Source organism: Onychomys torridus, chromosome 1 (assembly GCF_903995425.1).
Source record: "Onychomys torridus chromosome 1, mOncTor1.1, whole genome shotgun sequence".
NCBI lineage: Eukaryota > Metazoa > Chordata > Mammalia > Rodentia > Cricetidae > Onychomys > Onychomys torridus.
The window spans coordinates 141,031,400-141,045,961 of record NC_050443.1 but is presented as its reverse complement, the minus strand read 5'-3'; the positions used below and the strand labels follow the sequence as shown (position 1 = coordinate 141,045,961).

General features: G+C 40.4%; 2 protein-coding genes across 35 annotated transcripts in view; one reads left to right on the top strand and one right to left on the bottom strand.

Annotated features, from left to right (window-relative positions):
• Trpm3 (transient receptor potential cation channel subfamily M member 3) overlaps positions 1-14,562 on the bottom strand; it is an 819,880-nt gene that overhangs the window by 339,952 nt on the left and 465,366 nt on the right. The gene's annotated exons all lie outside the window — the stretch shown is intronic.
• LOC118587511 (NHP2-like protein 1) overlaps positions 7,616-14,562 on the top strand; it is a 152,691-nt gene continuing 145,744 nt past the window's right edge. The window contains exon 1 of the mRNA XM_036193540.1: positions 7,616-7,810. Coding sequence (XP_036049433.1) covers positions 7,616-7,810 — 195 coding nt within the window. The remainder of the gene's footprint in view (positions 7,811-14,562) is intronic.

Genomic DNA, 14,562 nt, shown 5'->3' with positions numbered 1-14,562 from the left:
AAATATGTGTTCTGGTTAGAGTGTAAGCAGAATCACGTTTATATTTATAACACTCATAACAAGAAGGGTGGCTCTCATTGAAGCCTTGAGGGTATAGTAGAAAATTGTGATATGAAATTAGAGAGAAGGAATACTAGAGGTTAAAGGGTTAAGTAAGAATAGGGACTGGGAATAGGAAAAGGAGGTAGGAGATGGTTAGTTAACCAAAACCAATGATGTATAAAAAGTCTTAGGGAGACACACTGCTTTGGAAGCTAAAAACATAACTTTAAAAAGAATCCAACCTGAAAAAAAAGGAGTTTGGACAAGGGTACCTTTCATGAGTGGGCAATGCTTCCATTAGAAGTCATGGCTTATGAAGGGAAAGTCTTAGTGCCAAGCATGGGATACATCCCTAGGTCAGGGAGACCCCAAAGACCAGCCCCTCCCCAAACAGCACAGGCTATTGCTATTGTTCTTGGTTGCTCACTATAATTAGGTGGTGAGACTCTATTGTTGAAGACAAAACCTATTTGGGTTTCAGGACATAGGAAAATTAAGCTGTAGCTGACCTAGAAACCTCTTTCCTGATGGCTAGCTTTCATGGTGCCAAAAGATACATGAGCTGCTGGGGAAGAAAACTCACCATGGACTTACCTAACAGTGTACCTTGTGTACTATAATATTAATCTGTTGGGTAAGATATGCCTATTGTTGTTTAATAGTGGTATAGCAGTAATGGGGGTAACCAATGGCTTTCTGATTTGATTTCAGGCCTACTCCACAGGAAGTAATAAATTAGTATTATAAATTATAATCTAAAGCTCCTGGCCTTGGAGGCCACAGGCCTTAGGGAAGAACCTACTAGTGTTGTGTTGCTAAATAGACATGCTAGCAAACTGCCTTCTAAAAACCTATGCTTATACTCATAGATTAATACTGTCCTCAACTTGGTCAGAGAGGCTTGTTTTTGCAGTGATCAGCAACATGGAGACTCAGAACTGTTGAGTACTCAGTCCTCCTAAATAGAACATTTATATCCACCACTACTCCAAAGGCCCAGGGAACATAGCTGAAGAGGAGGCAAAAAGAGGCAGGATGGGGAATATTGCTGAGAAATACTGTCTTCTGTACACTACGTGGTCATTGCACCTATGAACTCACATCAGCTATGTTATCTGAAAAGGACCACAAAAGATCAAACTCGTCAACTCCAGTGTGGGTGAGAGAAGGTTCTACCCTGAGCTGAGGAAACATGATCAACTTGTGGCTTCTCTGTGTGGCGTATGTGACTGTTGATAGGTTTCTCATGCTCCAGTAGATGGTCCCACATTCACGTGCATAAAAGCAAAATTAACTGGGCCCAGTTGATTATAAAAAGAATAAAAAAAGAAGAGGAAGAGGAGGAAGAGCAGACAAAGGTGGCAAAGGGAATCTGGGGCAGGGGAGGTGGGGATTTGGGTCAGATATGATAAAGATATGCTGTATACATGTCTGAAATGGTCAGAGAATGGAAAATTAAAACGAGTGTCTTTTGCTATGCTGTTCATTCAGACAATGATCACATGACTACCATGTGGCCATATTCTACAGCTCTGTAAAGCTTCAAGCCTTAGAAAAAACTAGACTGTGTGATCTAGTTACCAAAAAGAACAAGAGGCCATTGAGTATCTGTGAATTTACACCCTTTCCTTCCTTCTAGTACTTTCTGATAAAGCCAAAGACCTCTGGCATTTATCTAGGCAACAGGACTCACATAAGCAACAATATACAGCAGGTATAGCTTTCCTGAAGGGTAGTGGAGGAGGGGGCGGCTGCTTCATGGAAATAGGTTCTTAATTTACAGGTTCAGCCTCCAAGGTTTTTAAACTCTATTGCATGACATAAATGTACTTTAAGTTCAGTAAAAGAGGTAAATGAAATAATAAACCAATGATAAAGTATGCCAGTCCTTTAATAAAAACAACAGCTGCTACTTTATCTTAAGTACATTTTTTAGAGATTTTAAAAAGCCAAATCAAAGCTTCATGCAGTTGCATTCCCTAAGCTCCATGTGGAGACCAGGCAGCCACAGACTTTTCCCTAAAGCAGGAGAAACATTTCCATCATCTTTAGAAACATTGGCTAAGGATGAGGTTCTGTTCCTCTAACATTCTTGAAAGACTCTTCCAGTATTAACCTCTAGGACCAGGCAGGGGTATTCAAGATGAATTGGTGGGAATGGCAAACCTCAGTTGGCAAGTCATTGATTTATTCAGTGACCACATACAAGTTAGCAGGGGTGCAGTTATGAGAGCCAAGAGTGACTTGATGGATACCAGCCTGCTGGTTGTTTTGATGAGTCTTGGGGGTGAACTGGCAGCTGTGATTTTACTCATAGCATATTCTGGTGGCTTTTATTTTAAACCAGGTTTTTTATACCCTGTGTTGTCTTGACCACAGGTTTCATATTAGAGCTCTCTGGAATTGAATCTCTTCTTAGGAAAACTGTCCCTGTGGTTGGATTTGGATCAGAATCCTGTGTTGAAGCTCAGCTGACTTCAAGCTTTGGCACACGAGAGGGAATTCAATGACATTTCTCTGGTATTATTCATCTCTGCTAAGACCTTCCAGATCTCAGCTCTCTGGATCACACAAAGGACACACAACTGATCACTATTTCACAATCTCCACGATCAGAAAAACCTGTAGAAGCAAGTTCAGCCTGTGCCTTAAGTCTTGCGTTTTTGATTTACACTCACAAAATGGGAAAATGTGTTTGGAAGCAGTTCCATGATACTGAGGGACTTGGTTTGTTCTTCATGGTGGCACAACTCTGGCAAATGAGGAGGAGTGGGGAGACAGCACCTTTCCACAGCTGTGCATTGCAGAAATGAGTTAACGTTTGAAAGTAGCTAGTTAAAATAGTACGTGTTCAAATATGTATATTGCTGAAGTGAAATTATATCATTCAGGGTAATAATATTCTCCCCCAGAGCCATGGACTAGCTAACAAAAAGCCCAGTATCAGGCGTGAGAGACTCCCTTTTGAATTGTTGTTTAGGGGAGTTAGAGACTTCCAGAACAATATAGGCAATAGCTGTTGCCCTTAGTTGCCTCCCAGAAGCTGAGTCCCCATTGCTTAAGACACCACACACTTTGATCCCAGGGATCAAAAGAATCAGACTGGATTTGACCCCAAAACCTTCCTCCTGTACCAGAAGGGCTATGCAAGCTGCCAAAAGAAGAAAGCGTTTAACAGTCATACCTAGCTGTGATGACGATGAACGACACCGATGATCAGCATGGCATGATAGCCCCAAAGATGAAACAGGGGCATTGATATCTTGGCAGTAGCCAACAGCTGTCTAAGTGGAGTTGAGGCCTGCTGAACAGTAGGGGAATTGTGACTGGTACCAAAACCTAGCCAACGACTTGATGATAGCCACAGCTTGTCAAAATGTAGGTCCCAACAGAACCTGGAGTGCCAAGCCCCAACTGATACATCTATAGTGCAGCCCTTACACCTAAATCTCGGGGAACATTGTGGAAGAAGGAGCAGGACGATTGTGTCAGAGGACCAGGAAGTCTGCTGTGAGATTGTGTCTTCTAGATATGACATGGAGGCTCCCCACATGAAATATCAACAAGGCTCCAATAATGATAATACTAGTTGACATGCCAATGTGGATAGGAGAACTCTTATGGGGCCCCATCCCTGGATGAAGAGCTACAGCAGTTAAAAACTGCTGAGAGAGGCGTATTCTTCCTCAGAGATGAGCACTGTAAATCTAAATGGTTATCCACTACCAAGTAGCGGGCCCTAAAAAAATACAAACAAACAGCACTAAGCAGAAGATTATATCTGTTTGCATATTAAAGAATAAGAGGCCATGAATTCCACAGGGAGTGTGGAGCGAATGTGAGGACTTGGAAGGAGGAAAGAAAGCAGAAATGATATAGCTATATTTTATAATTAATACAAAACAAACAAAGGACATGATACTATAGGTAAGGTTTAGTAATAAGTAGAAACTATTAACGTAGATAAAGAAATAAACTCTGTCAAAGTATGTTGAGGCTTTTCTGTAACTCAGATTAGCTGAGGCTATCATGTCTATCCAATATTGTGTAAGCATGTACATTGTCAGTACTTCAGTGTACTCTGCTATCTTTATTTAGCATTTACACTTAATTTCCTCGTTAAATATTCTATTTCTAGCTTATGGATTCTCATCCTCATTCTGAAATGTCCTTTTCCTTGTCCTTTTAAATAATTTCTGGGTTTTTCATTTTTCTTTTTCCTTTCTCCTAGTTTAATTTCTTTCATTAAGATTTCTAGATTAACTTCCCATATCACCAAAAAGTGATTAGAAAGGGGTCTGGAGAGATGGCTCAACACATAAGAGCACTGGCTACACCTCCAGAGGGTTGGAGTTCAGTTACCAGTACCTACATGGTGGCTGCAACCACAGGTACCAGTCATACATGTGGTATACATACATATGTGCAGGCAAACGTCCATACACATAAAAATAATCTTTTTTAAAGACAGTTTCTCATTATGTAACTCTGGCTGCCTTGGAACTTACTATATAGATCAGGCTGGCCTCGAACTCACAGTAACCTCCCTGCCTCTGCCTCCCCATTCTAAGTGCTTGGAGTAAAGGCGTGCACCACTATGCCTGGCCATAAAAAATACTTTTGAAAGTGGAGGCAAGTTTCATAGAAACAGGTAATGAATGTGGAAATAGATTTAGGTTATATTCTGAATGTTAGCCTCACTTCATAGCTGGCCATAAACTAACATCTTTGGACAAGTTTGTAATCTAGTGAGATTTACTTATTACTCTAAATTCAACATTTTAGAGGTCTAAATAATATGAGGTTTCACTGAAAATACCAAATATGCTGATTTTTCAAATAATGAACTTCATTTTTGCTAATAAATCTTTGCCTTGTTATGTTAAACAATAATGTCCACAGCAACTGAGATAATGCAAATATTTTCATGAGCAGAAATGTATTTCCTAGCTGCTAATATTTTAAAGAAATTAAACACATTAACAAATAGTATATATGCTATTGACCCTTTGTGAGGAAACTTCACAAGAAAAGTAACTTTGAAATATGGCCATCTAAAAGCAAAGATCTTGTTGGACAGACCAATGGATGTCTAATGGGTAGACACTGAAACCCTCTTTCTAAATTCCTAGGGCAGGAACTTATAGCCTTGAAATCCATAATGCATTGAGACTCCTAAGCACATCCTGCAGAAACCAATGCACACTACTTAGATTTGCAGGCCCCAAAGCTAGCATTTGGTGTGCACACACCCACAGGGTAGGCATAGCATCTAAAGAAGGGCATCACCATGTAGCCCAGATTGGCCTAGAACTCTCAATCCTCCTGACTCTACTACCTGAGTACTAGGATTTCCGGCATCTGCCACCATGTCTAACTCTACCTCATACTTTCCAGTGGTGACTTCTAAGCCCAGTGCAAACCTGCTGATGCCATGCACTTCCTCTTTTGTGCTCTGGTTTTTCACACTTTGGCTTCTGTGTCTTCATTCAATCCTAATGTTTCTTTCCTTGCATCTCTGATGAACTTTTCTAGGCCTGCGTTGAAGGTTTTGCATTCTCTAGATGTGTTGAAATGGTGTTGCATGCTTTAACCCTCTTCTCATCATGGAAGGTCTTAATTATCAATATTGTTTACTTCGTCCTCTTCCAACCTCACTTAGCAGCTATACCTTCACTTTTAGATCTTCATCTACAATTCACATTTTATAAAGCAATGTTCCATATAAGGAATACTTGTTTAAACTAGTTGAAATATAAGTGATTCTCAGTGCCACTCCTCTCGTGAAAGGTGGGGCATAGCAGAGGGTGGCCCTCACTTGCAAGCAGCCACGGAAAGGGAAGAGGGTAGTGGAAGGGCATGAGAAACACCAAAGACTAGATTTGTTTCCTTTACAGTTTTGTTTAAGGTTGTTATTTGGAATGCCTACCAATGATACTGTCCTTATATACTACAGAAACTTCTAAAGAGAGCAAGAGCACACACCACTATTGGGGCTCATTACCTGACAGTCCCTAAAGCTTCTCACACATGCCAGTAACTCTCCTCCCCTCTGTTCACATGTGTTAACTCTTCAGAAGGACTTTCCACTCTGACTTCAGCAGGAGTGCAAGCACCAGTACACTTCCCACCATACAGGCTCTGTGTAGCAGCAGTGAGATTTACCTTCATTTTTCAAGGAACGATTTCCTGAATTAAACCAACGAATCCCTAATTGGCCTATTGTGATCCAATGTACCCACAGGGTTGATTTTGCAAGTCTAAAACTGAGGAGACACCTCCTAAGAAAAATGCAATTAAAATTTATATTGGGAGCTAGACTAGGAAATCTACAGGCTAGACAGCTCAATCTTTGAAATGCAGTGCTCAGACTTCTTTACTCAGGCATCCTCTGGCCCTGGGGAAGGCTCTTCTCTTCAGCGTTCTCATCTATTGATGAAATTAATTAATCCTGCTAATGACATAAGATGTTGCTCTCTGAAATGGGACGTTGACAAGGAAATCGAGATGCCTCTGGAGTTCCACCTGATGAGTTAACTCTCCATAATTACAGGAAATGCGTTCTAGATGAAGGTAAAGAGTAGAACTGGGGATGCTTGTCTACCATGTCTGAAGCAAACAACTCTGTCACATGAGTGGCTTCATCCATGAGGTCGTGAACTTGAGGTTCCTGTAGGTCACGTTCCCTACAGTACTTCCAGCATTTGTGCACTAGTCTGTATTCAATTTTTTGTTTGTTTGTTTGTTTTTGAGACAGGGTTTCTCCATGTAGTTTTCGTGCCTGTCCTGGATCGTGCTCTGTAGACCAGGCTGGCCTCGAACTCACAGAGATCCACCTGGCTCTGCCTCCTGAGTGCTGGGATTAAAGCTGTGTGCCACTGTTGCTTGGTTTACATTGAATATTTTAAGGCTAGATACAACTTTTAAAGGTAGACACAGTTATAACCTCCAGTTAGGCATGGGAAAAACTCAGACAAACAAAGATATTAAGAAAATACTGAACAAATTCACTAAGTGGTGACATGGGAAGGTGTGATTAGAGCTTATGCTCATCATCAGATTATGTTAACTCTAGGTTTCTTTGAAAAATTGTTGGGATTGCATTGGATTAAAGAAACTTAATGATTGGAGGCTAATAGGTTGGGGGACAGAGGGTTAGTCTCAGACCCTTGCTCTTAGTGGTCCATCAATGCAAATACTTCTTGAGCATCTACTAGGTGGTGGTGCTTTTCACTTCTGGGGCCTGGAATACAGTATGAAAAACAGAGAAAAGGAAGTAATCGAAGAAATACTTGTGAGAGAAGGCCTTGGTGTTAAAGATGAAGGACAAGGAGGCATCAATGAGGAGTTGCAGAAAGAAATGGGAGTAGAAGAAAGAAGAGTACTTTGTCTCAGAGATAGTGATGTAGCTAAGGGCTCCAGGAGAGGAAGGGTTGGGCATATTTAATCATTGAAATAGTGAGTGGTTAGTCTTAACGAGGGCCAGCACTAGACCTTTTCAGCTGAAATAATTATTTATTATTTCTCTTTAAAATGGCAGCTGGGTTATATTTCTAGAGTTTGTCCATGAAACATGCAAGACCGGCAGTTGAAAGCCATGGCATGCTATGGGAATTTTATGGGCATTAGTATTGTATCTGCCCTGGACCAGGATGGGGAGCTGGCAGAGTCTGTTGGCATATTAAGTGATGCTGTAAGGAAAGGGATATTAAAGGCCCCAGACTGTCAGCTTTTAATGTACATGGTGAAGGACCCAGGGGGTTGGACGGTACCAAATGAACACCTGCCTCCAGTTTTCTTCAGCTGTATTTCATGTACCTTCTGAGCACTCACAGTAATATCTGGATAATAGATATGAGTGCTGTTTGGCTCCTTGATTCAGCAAGTTGTTCCCACCTCCAAATCTGCTACTGATTTAGAAAAAAAAATGGATGTTTCAAAATGAATCCGCCAGAAACTCTTCAATATTTTCTATTTTGCTTTCAACCTATAGGCTTTTTCCTCTAAAAATATTGTTACATGCTCTTTCATTTTCCTTTTGGATGGCATTTGATTATTATCTGACACAGTTGATCATACTATCCAGGTTAGCAGACATTTTCCAGAAAAAAAAAAAGTTTTTTTTTTTTTTTAAAAGGGTTTTCTCCAGAAGCATACACATAACTACCATTGTTAGAGCTGAATTTGGAACCCTTGAGCCTTCTGATATATGCATGTACACAAATGCACACATAGAGGTGACTTAGCAGTTAAGGCCTAGTAAGGCATTGCAGGTCAAAATGCATAGAGTTCAAGGGTAAAGAAAAGATGACAGAGTGAGGACATGAGAGAGTAGCTTCTAAGCCACCCTCAGTGGTACTGTGCCTGTAACCAGCTGTCTACAAATCAGTTCTAGCTCACAAAGAACCAAGGCATGATGGAAAATATCACTGTTGGGGGCTTTTCTAACAGGAGTCATGCTGTTCCTTACACCTTTCTCAGTCATGAAAATCAGTCCTTTCTGGATGTGTGTATACCTTCCCTGGCCATTGTCTATGCTAGACTGGCACACCAAGTTCATTTAGGAGGTGACAGGATCGAATCTTGACTTTAATGTTTATCAGCATTATACTTATGATCAAATTACTAACCTTGGGTGATCATCTATAAAACAACTAATTTTGACCCGTGGCTTTCAATGTTTTGTGGGAGTTAATGAAGAACACAGAGAAGAAACTCATTAAGGGGTAATAAGGTCTGGGCCTTAATAGTTTTTTCAACTCCCACACTATTTTGAGATCCACTGCTTTTGGGGATTAAAGATTAATGGAGGTAGCAGGCACCTGGCCATCCATCCCTGTTGTTGAAGATCTTGTGATGAAACTGAAACTCCTACCTGAGTACCAACATTAACTGGGTGTGTGGTTTAGTCATTCAACTTATGTGACACATGGTATGCTCACTTACTGATTAGAGACAAGAATGCCCATCTCTAGGTGCCATGGATTTAATGGATTAACAGAGGCTACTGACAGGTGTCAGTTGAAGTCAATTCTTCTTCATTTTACACGTAGATTTATGTTTTATTTTAATCTAGAATCTTCTGGACACAATATTATTTGAATGTGACTCCACAAAACTGTCTCATGATTTTTCTAACAGATTGTGTATTTCTTGCATATAAGTATTGAATGTATAGCTGCCATTATCATGAAAGTATACTTTTGGCTTAAAAACTCTAATACTTCAATTGCATAGATACAATTATATACAATTCTATTGAGTTGCATACAATTAAAACATGTTTTTGCTTCTCTGCCATCACTTTTAAGCCCTCCATCCTATTTCTTACATCCATTTAGTAATTTGAGTTGACTGTTCCTAGAAGGCCAAGGAAATACTTTGCTCTGAGGCTTAAAGAAGTAGTTACTTATTGTGAAGATCCTCTAATTTATGGCAAATAGCCTGGATAACCACAAACACAGATCACAGTCACTATACCAGGTCTCCCCCATTAGTCCTATACTTTATTAGCCTCTCCCACCTATAAAAATAATCTAGTTAGAAGATTTTATATTGTTATCCACATCTTCAAAATAGATGATCCCAAGCATAGTTTTATAATGTGTTAGTTATTAAGAAAATGATTTTAAAATGATCCCTCCAAATGAGATGTAATCCAAGTAACAGAACCTCATTCAGTTTGGCCTCTGTTCTAGTTGGCTGTTCAAGGAAGGAAGTCATTGGAGGACTGGATGTGGATGAATGGAATCCAGAGGAAAGCAAATGAGCAGCATCCTTAATGACCATCCTGCTGCAGGAACCCTGTTGCCAGCAAGCAAGTGGGAGGCAACTAGCTTAGGAATCAGCCTTGGAGCAAGGCCTGAGTTTCTATGAGAGCCCTTGTTTTTTTTTAATCTGACTTCTGCTTGGGCTCAGCTGCTTTGGACCACACAGCCTGCCTCCTTTCCATACATCTCACTTCCTTCTGTTTTGTTATTCCTTTTATTGTCATCCTTTCTTTTCCTTGATCTTTTTTTCCTTCCATAATGAAGCAGTGGATGGAGAATTAGTCTATAGCTGCACAGTAAAGACCTCCTCTTGACAGATGGCCCTTCTTGCCTTATGAGGAAAGGGTGGACCACAGCATCATTTGATACCATCTCAGCTATCTCCATACTGACAGCTTACATTAGCAGGTGTCAATTGATTTAGTGACACTCAGTACAAAAATATATAACAGAACCTTATAGTTTTCTCCTGTCTTCCAATGTTCCTTGATTAGATGTTGACAAGGACAGCATTAATAGTATAAATCAAAAAGTTTTAGGTGATTCTTCATAGTTTACAAGGAAACATTTTTCCCACTTTCGTTATAAGTTTCAACTTCTCCCATCATACAGAGACACCTTACTTTGCCCACCAAGAAAATCCCACATCATAGCCTCAGTTAAACTAGGTGAGTGATCTGAATCAATAGAAGTTTGCTCAAGATTTCCATTAACTATTAGGAATCAACATGTCTAATTTAAAAGTTTTCAGATGGGGAGATCCCAGGCATAGGAAGATTTCCTGAGCATTGCAGATGATCTACGGTGAATCCAGTGTAATGAAGGTTTGTTAAGAATGAAAGGTCAGGATGATCCTACCCCCAAATTCCTCAGGGTGGAACAGAGCTCTTACATGTGACCTGCCTATCACGCCACTCTGCTCATCATTCTGATGACTTGTTTCAGAATGTTAACCACAGGATGAAATTATCTTCATATGCTTTGTTGCATTGGTCCACACGCCTCCTCTCTTCCAAGAACATAACTCCCACAGAGCCCAGAACATTATTGGGTTCAGCAAAGTTGCTCTATTACAAATGAATTTAATAAATGAATTCAAACCTGTTTAAGCAACAAATTTGGCATCTGCTTAACAAGCAAAATCATACAAGAACATACCTTGCTAGAATGCTGAGCTGACTGGAGTAAAAATTACATTCACACAAAACAGTGTAAGATAAAATCCCAAGAAATGTTACACCAGCTACTGGAAGATATTCTGCTATTCCAAATGTTTACTAGCTTGAAGTTTCCAACTTTACCTCCCTCATCTGATTTTAGCTGACTGTTGTTAAGTTGTAAATTGCTTGCCTTGTTGGAGCCACATTAAGTAGACAAGTTCTTGTCACTTAGCAACCATTAGCAACTTTAAAATGTTGAGCAAGTTAATTTGGAACTAATTTTGAAATGGAGGGAAGTCTGAGTGGTGCAGATGGGGAGATGGAGTTGCTAGGGGGAGGGAAGAAGAAACACAGCAGGGTGTGGAAGATACTGGTGTCAAGGGTACATGTGAATGACAATCTGAGCCTGAGCTAGGGCCATCATTATTAACCTTGGTCAGAAAGGGAAGCAAGTCCTGCATTTAGTCAAAATTTGTGTGTGTGTGTGTGTGTGTGTGTGTGTGTGTGTGTGTGTGTGTGTGTGTCACTTGATCCTTGTGGAGACCATTTTTTTTTTTTATTCTAGGGATTGCATACAGAGACTCGAGCATGCCAGCAAGCACTCCATCACTGAATTATACAACCTCAGTTACCTCTGTTTTCTTTTCTTTTCTTTCTTTTTTCAATTTTGAGATAGAGTCTTACCACATTACCCAGGCTGGCTTCAAACTTGGAGTCTTAACAGCCCCCAGACTCCAAGTAGCTGGAATTTTAGGCCTGAGATACTAGGTGTGGTCAGAGAAGCTCAATGTCATAGTATCCCTAGTTGAAAAAGAAAACTGGGGGCTGGGACAATAACTCAGTCAGTGAAGTTTGCCACACAAATAGGAATAACTGAGTTCAATCAGCAGCATCCACATTTTATACCCAGAGTGGTGTTACACACTTGTCACACCAGTGATGGGGAGGCAGAGACAGGTATATCACTAGGACTCATTGTCAAATCTACAAGCTTTAGGCTAGTGGGAGACTGTCTCAAAAAACAAAGTGGATAGCAATAGCAACTGAGGAAGGGCACTGAAGGTTGGTCTCTGGCTTTCATACATGTGCATCTTCCCACACATAAAATGCACAAACACACACAGCGAGAGAGAGAGAGAGAGAGAGAGAGAGAGAGAGAGAGAGAGAGAGACAGAGAGAGACAGACAGACAGAGAGGCAGAGAGAGACAGAGAGAGAGACAGAGAGACAAAGAGAGACAGAGACAGAGAGAGAGACAGAGACAGACAGAGAGGGAGGGAGGAAGGGAGAGAGAGACAGAGAGACAGAAAGAGGGGGAGAGAGCAGGAGAGAGGGAGATAGAATGACAGCCAAAGGTTTTCATTTTTAAGGAGGCAAACAGCATAGCAGCAAAAGAACTGAGTCAGAAAGTAAGATCCAACATGTATCCACTTGGGAAGTGAATTATGTGTCTGTTTATCAGTTTCTCCTCTGGAAATTATAATGAGAGTGAGTATTAATATTTAGAAATCACTCAGGATGTGGGCAGAATGTGTGCTGTATAACTGTAGATAAGGATATATGCAGTTAACAGTTGGGGATACAGGGTCTTTCAAAGCTTTAAAAATTATATCTTGGTTATTTTTCACATACCAGCATCTTACTGGTACCATGCTGGTACATGATCTTACTGGTACATGATCTTACAGGTACATGATCTTACTCATGTACCAGCAGCATCCAGACCATGAAACAGAGTATTACTAAGCCACCAAATCACAACTCGTGTTAGTTACTTTTCTCAGTCCTGTGACAGAAACAATGGCAGAGGGACAGATCATGGCTAGCAGTTAGAGAGGGTGTAATCCATCCTGGTAGAGAAGGCCCAGAGGAGTTCATGGCAGTGACAATTTGTAACTGGGACACCTCAGATGTTGTTCCATGGACCAGGAAGTGGAGAACTCCATGTGAAACTGGCCAGTGTCTGACCCTCAAAGCCCATTGCCACCAGTGATCTACTTCCTAGGAATAGTCTCCATGTTGTAGAAATTCTGCAACAGTCTCTCAAACAGCACCTCCAACTGGGGCCCAGATGCTTAAACACAGGAGCCTTCAGGGGACATGTCACATTCCAACCATAACACTTCTTTTCCTCCGTCCTTCACTCCAAATTAACTAACATTGTGACTGCTAAAACAAAATAGTCTTGCTGATTTTTGCACCTGTAGAAAAGCAATGGAGGAAGATGGAACCCTATCCACCACACTTAACATTATGTTCTGTGACAATGACTTAAGTGGTGAGCATTTATTCTCTCATCTGGATGGTATTCTGTTTGCAAGAGTATGAAAATATGTAGATCCATCGTACAGTTGATAGTTATCTCAATGGCCCCCGATTTAAAATAGCAATAGTAGAAACCCTCTGTTAATACCAAGCAGTGAATATGTGTATATGTTTTATTAGGTGTGGTTTTTTTAAGTAGCGGTTTTAGAACATAATGCTTGACTCTAATCAGCTTTACTTTGATATTTTCCATTGTAGGTAGACTAAGGAGGGGGGGGGGCACAGGGGTGTCTCATTATGTTTCCTCTTTGCAGTTCCTCAATTATTAATGAAAAATGAGCACCTAGTACTGTAAAATGACACCAAGATGCAAGTTTTTTTGTCTGTAGTGAAAGCCTGTATTCTCTGAACCCACCATTTTTTTATTTTTAATAACTGCATTCATTTAAACAAAGCATTACAGAAAAATACAAGACCTGATTCTCAAACCAAGGACTTTTCAGCGGTTTTATTTGTATCCACCTTGTATTCCTTTTGAATGCGGAGAGTTATCCCCTGGTAATAGAAGAAAGTGAGGGGGTCTGCCCCCAAACAAGTTTCCTTTCCTGCTTGCTCTTCAAAGTGGAATTAAAACATTATCTCGGCTGGCAGGCAGCTCAGAGCTCAGGAGAGGAGGAGGGGGAGACAGTGAGGAGCTGACCTACTTCTGGAAGCTCCTAGACACCACTTTCAGTGATGGCAAGATGCTTTCAAGAACCAGGTGTGTGTGTGTTGGGAGGGAGAAGGCTGAGCTGATGCATAAGCATGACAATGTGCAAAGGCTCCTGGGTACTTTGTAGAGGAATTTGGGAAGGTAGCTTTCCATCTGAAGCTTCACTTTCTACACTCAGCGTACGTGCAGGTAACCAAATCTTGGAGGGAAATCAAGTAAGAAAAATTCTTTTCTGGTATAAAATGTAAAGACACTGTCTGCACATTTACACGGGTGCACGAGTATTGGTCCACTTTGTCCTTAATGTCACAACAGGCTTGGCATCAGCCAGGAAGCAGCTCCTTCATTTTATATTCACACACAGAAGCCACTCTACCATCACCTTTCAGACACAACATTGAACTGCCCCTCCATTTCATAAAATGACTGTAGTTAATATATGTATGTATATATATGTATATATATATACACATATATATATATAATATATATATATATATATATAAATGAGTGTATGTATATATAATTTATTCTTGGTTTATATTCAAATCACACAGATTCTACCTTCCTGTAGTTGAAAAAAAAGTATTCCCTAATAACTAATTTATATTTAT